We start from the raw sequence: 15,726 nt of genomic DNA on the forward strand, positions 1-15,726 counted from the left end.
ATTTCACAATTTAATATTAATTGTTTTATTAAAAAGCTTCTTGGATATGTTTTTAGATATGTTTAAAGCTCAGTGATACCATTTATATCGACTTATGTAGCATTTTAGAAAGCATGGCCCTGTGACATTTTAGGAAAGTTTTCTGATAGTAACAGCAAGCTAAGAAGTACCGTCAGCCCCATTCACAGGCTATGTTTCCAAACTCTGTCCTTAGCATCATTAAGAAGAAACAACAGGATACCAGTGTCTCTATAACTCCAAGTATAATGAAAGACCAAGTTCAGAAACTGATATTTGATAAAGATTTTTAAAACATCGTACTGGTAGATGTCATTTATGCATCTGAATTCATTAAAGACTTTGAAATGATAATCCAGGTTTATACAGGTTGTGCAGATATAGATGGATATTTATCTCTATGTACTGAAACCTTACTTGAGAAGAGAGAAATCAAGAAAACTCTTGCCTTATATTGCCAATCAGTAAATGAAGAAAAAAAGATAAAGAGGTAGCTATAAAATCCTTTTTTTAAAAAAATGCCACCTTGTTTCTGACTGTCAGTAACCCAGTCTGGGCTTTTTGTCTCTTCATAAATGAAACACAAGTAATCTAGATGAGCCTGGCTGTTTATAAGTAGATAATATTTAAATCTTCTTCCCTTGTAGAAATTATGTTTGTGGTTATTAAAATATTCAGCATATGCAGGCTTCATCTTTTAGTTCAGTAGAAAAATATAAATGATATAAGTGGTTGAATTCCTATCAAAGTAGCAGAGACATTCTCCAGACTTAGATAATTCACCTGCTGAATTGGAGATGATTCACCTTTCAGTGACTTCACAGGTGTTAACTTGGCCAAACACAATAGGTAAATCATCTTCTATTCATTTTTTTTCTGAGACAAGTATTCAGTATCATTGTTTAGGAAAAATATCAAAACATACATGTATAAGTCCATAACATGTCCATTTGAAAATTAACTTGCATCAACTTCTGAGATGTGAAGACTATGTAATGTATATTTTGTTTTTTTAAAAAACTAAATTGAGTTCCTCCTAACTAAATCAGGAGGGGGAGGAATTCTAAATCAGGATTCATGCAGTACTGAATTACACAAAGGAGACCTGATTGTACAGTGGTGTTCAAATAAAATGGTCCAGAGAGGAGTTGAGAAAGAAACCTACCCATCAGTGATCTAGGCAACACAGACGTGTGGCTGTGAAACCTGGGCATTTGCTTGGTGAGAACCTCATGATCAGATATTCATGGCTGATGCCTAGGAGCTTGTGAGAGGCCATGGGGAAGAACAACCTCAGTTCTTGGTCCTGCAGGATCCCACCCAGTGGTTTTACCCAAGCTTCTGGCTGCACTGAGTGGCCAGTCCCGGTGAGCGGTGCCCTCTTTTCTAAATCAGTGTCAGCACTGGTCTCTCTAATGTATACTTTTCTTAACAAATGCTTTGCGAAGCTGCTGATAATCATTGTTATTTTGGTAGTCAATATTCAGCACATATTCCCCCTTCTTATGGGAAGAGGCAAAGAAACTAGGAAGGATTACTCTAAGCCCACAGTTTGAAGACATGATGACTGGGGAAGCAAGCCTGGAGGAAGAAGTGGGTAGGTAGGATAGGGCGAAATCTTAAATGGGGATACAGGAGACTTAAGGTAAACAACAGAAAATTGTTCTTTATACATATAGCTCTCTTGCTAAGTGATGAAGGTGGTATTTTAAGAAAATAAATGTGAAAGTAATGCGCAAGATGTATTAGGACAGGGAAAAACTGGTGTTACAGAGAGCTGAAGCTTACACCAAAAAATCTAAAGATTAACATTTTTGCATCGCCTTAGAGTATTCAAAGAGTTTTAGCACACACCTCATTTGATCTTCACAGTACCCTGTGGGTGGATACAAAAGAAGATATTATCTTCATTTCACAAATGAGGAAGCAGGAACCTAGACTAGTTAAATGAGGCGATGAAAGCCACACAGCTGTGATTGGCTGAGCCAGGATTCCCATCTCATACCTGACTCCAGTTCCATTTCTCCTAACATGACTGTATCCTGGATAAATGTGGTAAGAGGAATGGAGAGTGAGGGATAGCTCAGAGAGATTTTGAAATAACAAGTGAAAGAAATTGGCAATTGATTGGGTAGAGGAGATAAAGAAAGAGGTGGAGAAGGAAAAGGAAGAGGGAAAAGATGATTCCCAGGTTTCTAAAGCCTGGAAGATGAGGTTAACAGTATCATCAGCTATGTTGGCAACATGCTTACTGCATGCTGGGCCCTGTGCCACACACTTGGCTACATTGCCTCTTTGAATCCTCACAACTCTTTGGTTTGGGGAGGAGGGGAGCGTGTATTATTATTATCCCCATTTTACAAGGCGAATACATGAAAGTTGTTCTCACTTTTAGAGGAAGAGAAGAAAATCAAGATTTTTGCTCCAAGACTAGGTAAGGCTCAACTGGACTCATTGGCCTACGGTGACCGTACTTGGGGCCTAAGTCACAGGCAGAGGTTTGGTGTTCTTGTATGTGTGGACGTAATTATGTTGCTGGTTATGAAGTAATCAAGCTGGGCCGATGGTGGTTGTGATGGTTCTAAGTCCAGCACTGCCAAACTGTTTGTTTAATGCCTACTAGGTACGTTGCCTGTCTTTAAAGTAGGCTGTACTAAGTAGCTGGTTTTGCCTTCGCTCTGGCCTTTAAGGTGGTCAGCCAGGTAATCCAGGTACATAGATAAGAATGCTTTCCCCCTTTGTTACTATTTAAAAATAAACATATAGGGAACTTCCCTGGTGGCGCAGTGGTTAAGATTCAGCCTGCCAGTGCAGGGGACACGGGTTCGAGCCCTGGTCCAGGAAGATCCCACATCTTCCCTTAGATCCCATGGAGCAACTAAGCTCGTGCGCCACAACTACTGAGCCTGCGCTCTAGAGCCCATGAGCCACAACTACTGAGCTCGTGTGCCACAACTACTGAAGCCCACGCGCCTAGAGCCCGTGCTCTGCAACAAGAGAAGCCACCGCGATGAGAAGCCCACACACCGCAATGAAGAGTAGCCCCCACTCGCCGCAACTAGAGAAAGCTCGCGCATAGCAACAAAGACCCAATGCAGCCATAATTAATTAATTAATTAATTAATTAATAAAAGAAAATTTACGTGAGTTTAAGAAAAAAATAAACATATAAGTATAATTACCAAATGACTAGTTGTATAAATATTGCATTTATGCAGAATACACTAGACTAAAACTTTTAAGTACAGTTACATCTTAACTGTTACTAGTTATTTTTATTTCTTAATTGTTATCAATCACAGTCCAATGTAAACCTGCTTTTCCCCTTAGGTTAACCAATTCACACATTTCTACCTTGTCCCAAGCCTCCACTGGTGCCCAGGATTTGTGTCAGACCGTGATTGTCCACATTCCCCTATAATCTTCAAAGTGCTCTATAACCTCATTTAAAAATCACTCAAGAAACAACCCTTCCCAAACTTCCTGCTTTCAATCCCTGCTTTCTCTTCCTCTCTTGGTCAAACAGAGAGAGGAAAACAATTTACATGTCAAATAAAGTAAATAGTGGATGAAAAATGCCCCAAACTTTTGTCAAAAAGTAGTTTACCTTACAGCTCATTTTATTTTATTTTTTAATTTTATTTTTTTATTGAAGTATAGTTGATTTACAATGTTGTGTTAGTTTCAGGTGTACAGCAAAGTGATTCAATTATACATACATGTATATATTAATATATGTATTATGTATATTCTTTTTCAGATTCTTTTCCCTTATAGGTTATCACAAAATATTTAGTATAGATCTCTATGCTATACAGTAGGTCCTTGTTGGTTATCTGTTTTATATATAGTAGTGTGTGTATGCTAATCCCAAACTCCTAATTCATCCCTACCCACCTTTCCCTTTTGGTAACCATAAGTTTGTTTTCTATGTCTGTGGGTCTATTTCTGTTTTGTGTATAATCTCGTTTGCATCATTTTTAATTGGATTCCACATATAAGTGATATCATATGATATTTGTCTTTCCCTGTCTGGTTTACTTCACTTAGTATGATAATCTAGGTCCAGCCATGTTGCTGCAAATGGCATTATTTCATTCTTTTTTATGGCTGACTAACATTCCATCATATATACATACCACATCTTCTTTATCCATTCACCTGCCAATGGAAATTTAGGTTGCTTCCATGTCCTGGCTATTGTAAATAGTGCTGCAGTGAGCACTGGGGTGCATGTGTCTTTTCAAATTATGGTTTTCTCCAGATATATGCCCAGGAGTGGGATTGCAGGATCATATGGTAGCTCTATTTTTAGTTTTTTAAGGAGCCTCCATACTGTTCTCCATAGTGGCTGTATCAATTTACATTCTCACCAACTGTAGGAGGGTTCCTTTTTCTCCATACCCTCTCCAGCATTTATTATTTGTAGACTTTTTGATGATAGCCGTTCTGACTGGTGTGAGGTGATACCTCATTGTAGTTTTGATTTGCATTTCTCTAATAATTAGCGATGTTGAGCATCTTTTCATGCGCCTTTTGGCCATCTGTATGTCTTCTCTGGAGAAATGTCTATTTAGATCTTCTGCCCATTTTTTGATTGGGTTGTTTGTTTTGTTGTTGTTGTTGTTGTTATTGAGCTGTATGAGGTATTTGTATAGTTTGGAGATTAATCCCTTGTTGGTCGCATCATTTGCAAATATTTCCTCCCATTCTGTAGGTTGTCTTTTTTGTTTTGTTTATGGTTTCCTTTGTTGTGAAAAACCATTTACGTTTAATTAGATCCCATTTGTTTATTTTTCTTTTTATTTCCATTACTCTAGGAGACGGATGCAAAAAGATATTGCTGTGATTTAAGTCAAAGAGTGTTCTATGTTTTCCTTGAGGAGTTTTATGGTATTCAGTTTTACATTTAGGTCTTTAATCCATTTTGAGTTTATTTTTGTGTATGGTGTTAGAGAATGTTCTAATTTCATTCTTTTACATGTAGCTGTCCAGTTTTCCTAGCATCACCCATTGAAGAGACTGTCTTTTCTCCATTGTATATTCTTGCCTCCTCTGTCATGTCATTAATTGACCATATGTGTGTGGGTTTATTTCTGGGCTTTCTCTCCTGTCTCATTGATCTATATTTCTGTTTTTGTGCCAGTATCATACTGTCTTGAGGACCATAGCTTTGTAGTATGGTCTAAAGTCAGGGAGCCTGATTCCTGCAGCTCCATTTTTCTTTCTCGAGATTGCTTTGGCTATTCAGGGTCTTTTGTGTTTCCATACAAATTTAAAAAAATTTTTTCTAGTTCTGTGAAAAATGCCATTGGTAATTTGATAGGTATTGCATTAAATCTATAGATTGCCTTGGGTAGTATAGTCATTTTGACAGTATTGATTCTGCCAGTCCAAGAACATGGTATATCTTTCTATCTGTTTGTGTCATCTTTGATTTCTTTCATCAGTGTCTTATAGTTTTTGGAGTACACGTCTTTTGCCTCCTTAGGTAGGTTTACTCCTAGATATTTTATTCTTTTTGATGCAATGGTAAATGGGATTGTTTCCTTAATTTTTCTTTCTTATCTTTCGTTGTTAGTGTATAGAAATGTAATAGATTTCTGTGTATTAATTCTGTATCCTGCAACTTTACCAAAATCATTGATGAACTCTAGTAGTTTTCTGGTAGTATCTTTAGGATTTTCTAGGTAGAGTAACATGTCATCTGCAAGCAGTGACAGTTTTATTTCTTCTTTTCCAACTTGGATTCCTTTTATTTCTTTTTCTTCTCTGATTGCTGTGGCTAGGACTTCCAAAAGTATGTTGAATAAAAGTGGTGAGAGTGGCCATCCTTGTCTGATCTTAGAGGAAATGCTTTCAGCTTTTCACCCTTGAGTATGATGTTAGCTGTGGGTTTGTCATATATGGCCTTTATTATGTTGAAGAAGGTTCCCTCTATGCCCACTTTCCGGAGAGTTTTTATCATAAGTGGCTGTTGAATTTTATCAAAAGCTTTTTCTGCATCTATTAAGATGATCGTATTATGGTTTTCATTCTCCAGTTTGTTGGTGTGGTGTATCACACTGATGGATTTGCGGATATTGAAAAATCCTTGCATCCCTGGGATAAATCCCACTTGATCATGGTGTATGATCCTTTTAAAGTATTGATGGATTCAATTTGCTAGTGTTTTGTTGAGGATTTTTGTGTCTATGTTTGTTAGTGATATTGGCCTGTAATTTTCTTTTTTTGTGGTATATTTGTCTGGTTTTTTCAAATAGTAGTTTACCTTACAGCTCATTTTTTTTTTTTTTTAAAGATTTATTTATTGATTGATTGATTACTATGTTGGGTCTTCGTTTCTGTGCGAGGGCTTTCTCTAGTTGTGGCAAGCGGGGGCCACTCTTCATCGCAGTGCACGGGCCTCTCACTATCGTGGCCTCTCTTGTTGCGGAGCACAGGCTCCAGACGCGCAGGCTCAGCAGTTGTGGCTCACGGGCCTAGTTGCTCCGTGGCATGTGGGATCTTCCCAGACCAGGGCTCGAACCCTTGTCCCCTGCATTAGCAGGCAGATTCTCAACCACTGCGCCACCAGGGAAGCCCTTACAGCTCATTTTTAAAGGCTCCAAACTGTATCTCTTTAGGTATCTACCTGCTAGTTATTTATTCACTAGGCTGCATAGAGCAGTCTCTTAGCAACCATAAACTTCATGGAAAAATCCTAACTCTTCTCTGATACCACCTGTTTTTAGGAAGTGACCTTCTTTTAAAAGACTTGGAGTTATACAAGCAAGAAATACCAGAATTTAGTTCTTTGTGAAAATAAATTTAAATAAGTCATATTTATTTAATTTTTAAAAAATTTTATTTAAATTTTTCACAGATTTGTAAAGTGATTTCTTCCCTATGGCCTTTTACTCTGAGGCTGCACTGAAGATTATTCTGGTCCACTCCCAGGGCAAATGTCATGACTGTAGGTGTCTTTCTTCCTGGTTTCCTATAGGATTGTGAAGATGTCCAGTCCCAATCTGAACATTGTGACCTTATTGGGCAGTTGTATGACTTACAGTAGCGCTTACCTCTTTGGGATTCACCATCAAGGTGCTTTAGCAGGAAGCTCAATGGAAACTCTCATTCAGGTAGGTGAAGTCTTCAATTTTGTTTTGAATATGATACGGGTGGTGGTTACATTTATCCTTGCTGTGGGCACTTTCAGAGGCAATCCCTGGAATGCTGAGTCAGTGAGGTCCACTTTCTGCCCCAGGTCCTCTGTGGACTGAGGCTTTACAGATCAGAATGTGTGGAGAACCACAAAGGTTTCTCTCATGCCTCTTGCTTCTGTCCCTTTCCACCTGTAGGTAAGACTGTCCATGTTGTGCATTGGGACCTCCCTTGTGTTTGGCCCCATTCTGGGAAAGAGCTGGCGACTCTACAAGGTGTTTACCCAGAGGGTTCCAGACAAGAGAGTGGTGAGTAGGCAACAAGTACACAGTGCTTGATCACAGACAGCAGCTCTACTATTGATTGAAAGCTAGAGAAACTTGTGCCAGATTACTGGGTCTGGCCCTTTTATGATGATCTGAAGTTCCTGCTCCTTACTTCAAACCTTGGAGTCACATGGCCTGTGTCAGTGCTATTGGGATATAGGTCTTTAAACAAAGGTTTTGCTTCATATGCACTCCAAGCCCTGGTACTGCTCTGGGGGATGTGTGAGCTGGCCCATACCTGGCACCAGTTTGAGGGAGAGCAAGATGCCCAGAGAGGCTGTTGCTTGGCACAGGTGTGAGCTGAAAGTGGACAGAGGGAGAGTGATTACAGAGAAGCTATAGCAGATAAGCAGTTATTTCCCTCTTTGGAGCCCGATTCTTTTCCATTTAAGAAGGCCATTCTCTGCACTAAGAAGGATGAGCCTGGAGCAGTGAGCAAGGAAGAGCATACCCATTTCCGCTGACAGAATCAACCCTAGAAGCTATGTGGCAGCCAGACCACCTACATGTGCCTGACATCAGGCGTCATCCTAACCACATTCCCCCATTTTATCAGGTTTCCTGATAGAGCTGCCCACACCTCAAAGCCTGATCATCAAACCCTTTGTCTATGTAGGCCCTGCCCAGACCCAACATATTACTCAGTTGGAGTTTACTTCTCTGGACTGACAAGACTTTTTTTTTTTTAGCAAACATTATTAAATTGTGGTGAATATTTATCAAAAGCTCCACTGTGAGTAACTAAACGTATGACAAAGTTTGCCTAAAGGACAGTAAGTTCATTCTTCCCTCTAGAACACTAATTCCTTTTTTTAAAAATAGCTTTATTGAGGTATAATTGACATCCAATGAACTGCACATATTTACTGTTTGATATGTTTTGACATATGTATACACTGTGAAATGTGGGCTATAATCTACAAGTTTCCTCATGCACCCTTGTCATCTCCCTCTCCTGTCCAATTCTTACATCCCCTGTCCCTGTCCCCAGGCAACCATTGACCTGCTTTCTGTTACTACAGATTAGTTTGCATTTTCCAGAATTTTATATAAATGGAATTATATAGTATGTATTTTTTTATCTTTCTTTTACTTGGCATAATTATTTTGAGATTCATCTATGTTGTTACTTGCATCAATGGTTCTTTTCTTATTATTGTTAAGTAATTTTCCAATGTGTAGTTGTAACTACAGTTGGTTTATACATTCACCTATTAATGAATGTTTGGGTTTGTTTCCAGTTTGGGGCTATTAAAAATAAGACTGCTGTGAATGTTTGTGTACGAGTCTTTGTGTAGACATATGCTTTCATTTCTCTTGGTTAAAAACCTAAGCGTAGAATGATTGGATCATATAGTAGGTATATGTTTAAATTCTAAAGAAATTGCATGACTGTTTTCCAAAGTGGTTGTACCATTTTACATTCCCACCAACAGTGTTTGAGTCCCTTTCCTCCACGTCCTTCCCAACATTAGACTTGGTTGGTCATTTTCACGTTGGTCATTCTAATAGGTGTGTATGGTAGATTCTCATTGTGTTTTAATTTGCATTTCCCTGATGCAGTGTTGGGCATCTTTTTATATGCTTATTTGCCATCCATATACCTTCTTTGGTGAAGTATCTGCTCAAATCTCTCACCTATTTTTTAATTTAGTTGTTTGTTTTCTTATTATTGCATTTTGAGGGTTCTTTTTATATTCCAGATACAGTCCTTTATCAAATAAAGATTTTCTTCCAGTTTGTGACTTTTCATTCACTTAAGAATGTCTTTCAAAAAGAAGATGTTTCTAATTCTGATGAAGTCCAATTTACTACTTTGTTCTTTAATGGATCATGTTTTTGGTATCAGATCTAAGAAACTTTTGCCTAACCCAAGGCCCCAAAAGTTTTTCTCCTATGTTTACTTCTAGATGTTTTAAGAGTTTTTGTTTTTACATTTAGGTCTATGATTTATTTTGAGTTAATTTTGAAATATGATGTGATCTGTGGATTGAAGTTCATTTTTTATATATGGATATCCAATTGTTCTGGCACCATTTGTTGAAAAGAGTGTCCTTTCTTCACTGAATTACCTTTGCACCTTTGTTGAATCTGTTTCATTGATGTCATTGTTTATTTTGACACCAATACCATATTACTGTAGCTTTATGTTAAATCTTTTTTTTTTTTTTAATTTATTTTTGGCTGTGTTGGGTCTTCATTGCTGCGCACGGGCTTTCTGTAGTTGTGGCAAGCGGGGTATCTCTTCATTGTGGTGCGTGGGCTTCTCATTGCAGTGGGTTCTCTTGTTGCAGAGCACAGGATCTAGGTGCATGGGCTTCAGTAGTTGTGGCACGTGGGCTCAGTAGTTGTGGCGCACGGGCTTAGTTGCTCTGTGGCACGTGGGATCTTCCTAGACCAGGGCTCAAACCCGTGTCCCCTGCATTGGCAGGCGGATTCTTAACCACTGTGCCACCAGGGAAGTCCTATGTTAAATCTTGAGTCAAAGAGTATTAGTTCTTCTCTTTCAGTGTTGTTTTGGCTAATCTAGGTCCTTTGAATTTCCATATGAATTTTTTAATCAGTTTACCAATTTCTGCGAATTTTTTGCTGAGATTTTGATTGAGGTTGTGTTGAATCTGTAGATCAAATTGTGGAGAACTGATTTCTTAACAATGTTGTATCTTTTAACCCATGAACACAGTATAATTCTTCATATATTTAGGTCTTTTCTAATTTCTCTCAGCAATTTTTTTGTAGTTTTCGGTGGAGGTCTTTCATATCTTTTATCAAATTTATTCCTAAGTATTTTATTTTTTATGCTATTATATATGTTACTGTTTTTTATTTCACTTTCCAATTTTTTGTTGCTAATATATAGAAATACAATTGATTTTTGTAAGCTGATCTTACATGCTGCAATCTTGCAAAACTACTTATTAGTTCTAGTAGCTTTTGTGCAGATTCCATCAGATTTTCTATATAGATTCATATCTTCTGTAAAAGAAATTTTCTTTTCAATCTTGTATGATGGCACTGGCTAGAAACACCAGTACAGTGTTCAGTAGAAGTGCTGAGAGCAGACATCCTTGAGTTGTTCTTGATCATATGGGGAAAACATCCTATCTTAGTCAAAACTAAGAATGATGTTAGCTGTAGTTTTATCATAGATGCCCTTTATCTAATTGGGGAAGTTCCCTTCTATTCCTATTTTACTGAGTTTCTATAAAGAATTAATGTTGGGTTTTGTCAAATGTGTTTTCTGTATCTGTTAATCGTATGATTTTTCATTTTTAGCTTGCTCATATGGTGAATTACATTAAATGATTTTAGGATCTCAAACCAACCTTGCATTCCTGAAACAAACTCCACTTGGTCATTATGTATTACCCTCTTACATTGTTGGATTCATTTTCATAAAATTTTGTTTATAATGTTTGTGTTCATGTTCTTAAGGTATGTTGCTCTGCAGCTTTCTTTTCTTATAAAATCTTTTTCTGGTTTTCTAACAGGGTAATGGCAGCCTTGTAGAATGAATTGGGAAGTATTCCCTCCAATTCATTCTCTGGAAGAGTTTGTGTATAATTATATAATTGGCATTTACTTATGGCATAAGTATTTCATTTACAATAGTGTGCTTCCAGTTCCCCACTCTCCAATCTTTGTGTTGTTTTTACTTTTACATATGTTACAAGCACCACACAATTGTTATTAATTTTTGTTTAAACAATCAGTTATGTTTTAAAGATATTTAAATAGTAAATGTCAATCATGTATTTTTCTATGAAGTTAACATTTCCAGAGCTCTTAATTTTCTCGTATAGATCCCTATATTCATCTGGTATTATTTTCCTTTTACTTCAAGGATATCTAACGTTCTCATGCAAGTGTGCTAATGCTGAATTCTTTTGGCTTTTGTTCATCTGAAAAAGTCCTTATTTCACCTTTATTTTTGAAAGATATTTTTTCTGGATATAAGATTCTAGGTTGATATTTTGTTTTCTTTAGTTGAAGATTTCCCTCTACTGTTTTCTCACTTGTCCTTATATCTCATGAGAAATCTGATGTCTTCCTTATCTTTGTTCTTCTATACATGCTGTGTCATTTTTTGCTGGTTGATTTGAAGATTTTCTCCTTATCACTGGTTTGGAGCATTTTGGTTCAGCAACTGATTTGTTTTTATCTTACAAACACCATGAATCATGTAACTAGTTGTGCTTCCTTCTTTTCATTGGTTGTCAAAAATGCAGACCCATGTTTCTGCCCCAATTCTTGAATGGTATGTGCTCTCCTCACCTGAGCATTCATCATAATTCTCCTTATTGTCTCTTTCCTTAATATTTTTCATCCTGTTGCTGCATACATTTTTTAAATTTTATTTTTGTAGCCACAAAAATAACACATTCTCTTTGTATTAAGTCAAATGCTTCACATATGTTTAAAGAAAATGCTAGTAATCTCTCCTCCACCACCATCATCTCTCAATCTGACCCTCCAGGTTAATGGTTGTTAATAGTTTTATGTAAAAATTTCCACGTCTCTCTATGTGCTATATAAACATATAGAAATAATAGTGTATTTATTTTATAATATCCCTTGAATCCTTTGTGGGAAAAGGCAGGATATGGAAAGGACAAACAAATGAAAATGTTGAATGGTGCTCATGATGATATGGACATAGAAATCACTGCCTGTGTTTAGTGTCTGTTTCATCTTTGATGGCTGGATTTGAAGCCCCTTTGGAAGGTTAACCCTGGAGCCTTTATCTCAGAGCACATAGGACACTCTAGCCCCTGTGTTGTATAGCCAGAGAGCAAAGGAAAGTTATGACCTTGACTCTTTTGCAGATAATCAAAGACCTGCAGCTACTGGGGTTGGTGGCAGCCCTGGTGATAGCAGATGTGATCCTGCTCGTGACGTGGGTGCTGACTGATCCCATCCAGTGCCTCCAGATTCTCAGTGTCAGTATGACGGTGAGGGGCCCAATCCCTGAAGAATCTAGTTCCTGAACCGGAGGGACTGGCTTCTGTGGGTACACGGGGATCATTCTCCCAGTAGCATTCACTGTGTGGACATCCTCCCAACGAGAAGATAAATGACCCAAAGAGGATGGCGAGTCAGGAGCTGTGGGCACCATGAACACCTGCCCCTTGTCTGCAGGGTCTGCTCCGCTCCCACTGTTCCTCCCGCCCCAAGTGTTTTCCAGCAGCAACCGCTGAGATGTCAGCAAACAGAGATCTGCCTGGCAGTTACCTCTGCTTCCACCTTATCAATAATGAGAGTTTTCAGCTACAGAGAGCTTCTTTACCCTAATTGTTGAAAGGTAAAGGTAGTATTTTGAGGTGTTCTTTGGAGTCAGTCAACCCCAATTCAAATCCCAGCTCTACCACTTACCAGCCTTGGGAAAGTTATTTAACCTATCTAAGTCTCTATTTCCTCATAGGTAAAATGGAGATAATAATACTACCTATTTCATAGGGCTGTGGTGAAGATTAAGGGAAACAATGCAGGTAAAGGACTCAACTGTGCCCAGTATATAGTGTTCAATTAATAGGAAGCATTATATCTCCAGCCTGACAAAGGAGCTAAGGAATACAGCGGAATCTTGACAGTGCAGATTCAATATTGAAGGTTTCAACTGTTAACAAATAGCAGAAAGAGGATGTGAAATAATTTGTAATTTTGCTGATGCACTAATTTGAATCACTGTGGTAGCAAAGCACATAACAGGGGTAAGCCCTGCTGGCACCAAGAATCCACATGTCAGCCCAACTTTGTTGTTTTTTCCTCCAACTCATGGTTACTCTCATTTAGATTCTAATGGAGTCACCTAAATGTTACAGTTTTTACATATTAAGGGAGAAATTATATGCTATAGAGGATTTCACAATCTAGAATGTTTACAAAGATCTGCTGTGTATGTGTGTTCCTGGTAACTGTGGGTGCCCTCAGTCCTGACTCTGTGTCCCTTCTAGGTGACAGGGAGAGACGTGTCCTGCTCTCTGACTAGCACACACTTCTGTGCTTCCCGGTACTCTGATGTCTGGATTGCTCTCGTTTTGGGATGCAAGGTTGGTAACTTCATCTCCTGGGGATACTATCTCTCTGTTACCAACAAAATGGATATAAAGAGGAATTATAGGAATTAATGAGGTGATTTCTGCAAAGAGTATTGAAATCAGAAGAGACCTCAAAGCCGTGACCCTTATTATTTCTGTGCTCTTTATTTGTTTTGAGGGTCACGTTTCCAAATCTTTGGACTCCCTCATTGAGTCCTCCCCCAAATCATGTGGAATTCACCCACTGTTTCTCCCATTTCTTGGTCTGGTTTTTTCATTGATTTGGCAATACCAGTTTTCTCCCCAGCTACCTTCAAGGGGAATTATAAGGAGACATTCTAGCCAGCTTAACCTATTCTCTTAAGTGCCCTTATTACTCCTCTTGGGTCTTTCTTCAAGATTTGTGTCAAGGTAACCTGCTGCCTTCCACTTGCCTAACTTTCTTGCTCTGATTGGAAGCCTGGCTGGCCCTAAGACAAATGGCAACATCCATAGTGTCCTTTGAGTGGTTCCAGCTGCCTTAAAGTGTCTCCTGTACTGCCCTGAATCTCCCATCATTCGACTCATTTATCTCTGTTAGATGGCAAAAGGAGGATATTATTTCCAGAGGGTACAGGATACTATACAGGGCACTAAAGGAGAACCAACTATCCTGTTAGCTGGTTTTCAACTTGGAGGGACAGAGAATCTGGCTTGGGGCAGGGGAGGAGGGGAGCGGCATAGGGCAGGTCTGTTTCAACGAACAGGCGAGCCCTGCATGGCAGGAGGCTGCCTGTTGAGTATTAGGAGAGAGGGGCCTGGTTGATTGATTGCTGGCAGAGGAAAAGGAGGTCTTGTAGAAATAGATGGCCTCTAAAGGTAAACTTTACTCACTTCACCACTAGGAAAGTGTTCAAGTGGTTGCTTCTGAGAAATAGGCCTGAGGATGGGCAGGGCTGGGACAGGGAAATGTTGCTTTTTAACCATGTGCATGTATTACTTTGATAGAAATATTTTTAAGAGAAAATGGTAGGAAGTGAATAGCTTTTTATCTCTAGTTTCTTACTAGTGGTTAAGAAAATGAGTTTCAAAATATGACAGAACAGGGTTTGAATAATGACTCAGCCGCTTCCTAGCTGACCCTGAACCTCATTTGACCTCCCTGAGCTTCGATTCCCTCATACGTGAAATGGGGATGATGATAACATCCTCTCAGAAGGGTTCTGAGTTTTGAAAGGATTAATGCATGTTGAGTTTTCATTCACGCCTGACCCATAGTAAGAGCTAAATACATGTTAGATGCTTTTATTATTCATCTTCCACTGCCCACCCCTGCCCCCAGACAGTTCTGAAAGCACAGTGCCTTTCCCATTCTTTGAGCCCCTGTAGAAGAGCACGTCCTTCCCGGCACAGAAACTCAGCACTTCCCCCATAGCAACTCCCTCTGCAAGTCAACTTGATTTATTTTCTCCATTGCCTTTTATATAATCCGATTTCCATTTTATTTCACTGCAATATCTTTCTATAGGACAAAGAAAGAAAAAGGGGAAAGAGTGCTGAGCATCAGGAAGGTGACTGAGCCAGGCCCCCATGGGCTCCCTGTTCAACGGGCAGCTCCTGAGGAGGACCCCAAATCTGCGCATTAAGTCCCCGGACCGCCACCCCATGCTTCTCAGCAGTGAGGGCGAATGACACACAAATATCAGATGTGATTCACTCAGACACGAATCATGCATGTATAGATGCTTTATTCATACCTGATTCCCTTTTGGAAAGAATTTTAATGGAGTTAAAGCATTTTAATAGAATCAGATTTGAGCATTTCAGAATCATAGAATTAATTTTATTCGCTTTTGATTAAATTACTAATGATCTAACTCTGCCAAATGCCACCTGATGGCGTCAGTTATCCAAAAGTCAGGCCCCACTCCCACTGGCCTGCTGACTTGTATGTCCTCTAGTCATTGAAGATCTCAGGGCGGCCACATTTGGCCCCCTTGGGGACACTGAGCATTTGGGGCACCCAGACAACATCTCTGCTGGGCTTACTCCTTCACTGTAGGCACAGCCAGTCCTCCAAACAGTTGTCTTAAGGGCCATCCCTGCAGATGGAGTTGGTCAGATTGTGTGATTTCAGGGTCACTGGCAGGTACCCTGCTGATACCTGACCTTACTTTTATTATTAGTTCTCCCACTGAATCCCTGTAGTTCCCACCCCACCT

General features: G+C 39.0%; 1 protein-coding gene across 2 annotated transcripts in view; it reads left to right on the forward strand.

Annotated features, from left to right (window-relative positions):
* GPR156 (G protein-coupled receptor 156) overlaps nt 1-15,726 on the forward strand; it is an 89,547-nt gene that overhangs the window by 57,644 nt on the left and 16,177 nt on the right. Inside the window, exons 4-7 of one of the 2 annotated variants that reach the window (XM_059922147.1) lie at nt 7,004-7,139; nt 7,359-7,469; nt 12,314-12,439; nt 13,442-13,537. In XM_059922147.1, coding sequence (XP_059778130.1) covers nt 7,004-7,139; nt 7,359-7,469; nt 12,314-12,439; nt 13,442-13,537 — 469 coding nt within the window. The remainder of the gene's footprint in view (nt 1-7,003; nt 7,140-7,358; nt 7,470-12,313; nt 12,440-13,441; nt 13,538-15,726) is intronic. The other variant, XM_059922146.1, reaches the window with a different exon arrangement.

Source organism: Balaenoptera ricei, chromosome 4 (genome assembly GCF_028023285.1).
Source record: "Balaenoptera ricei isolate mBalRic1 chromosome 4, mBalRic1.hap2, whole genome shotgun sequence".
In the NCBI taxonomy this organism is placed as follows: domain Eukaryota; kingdom Metazoa; phylum Chordata; class Mammalia; order Artiodactyla; family Balaenopteridae; genus Balaenoptera; species Balaenoptera ricei.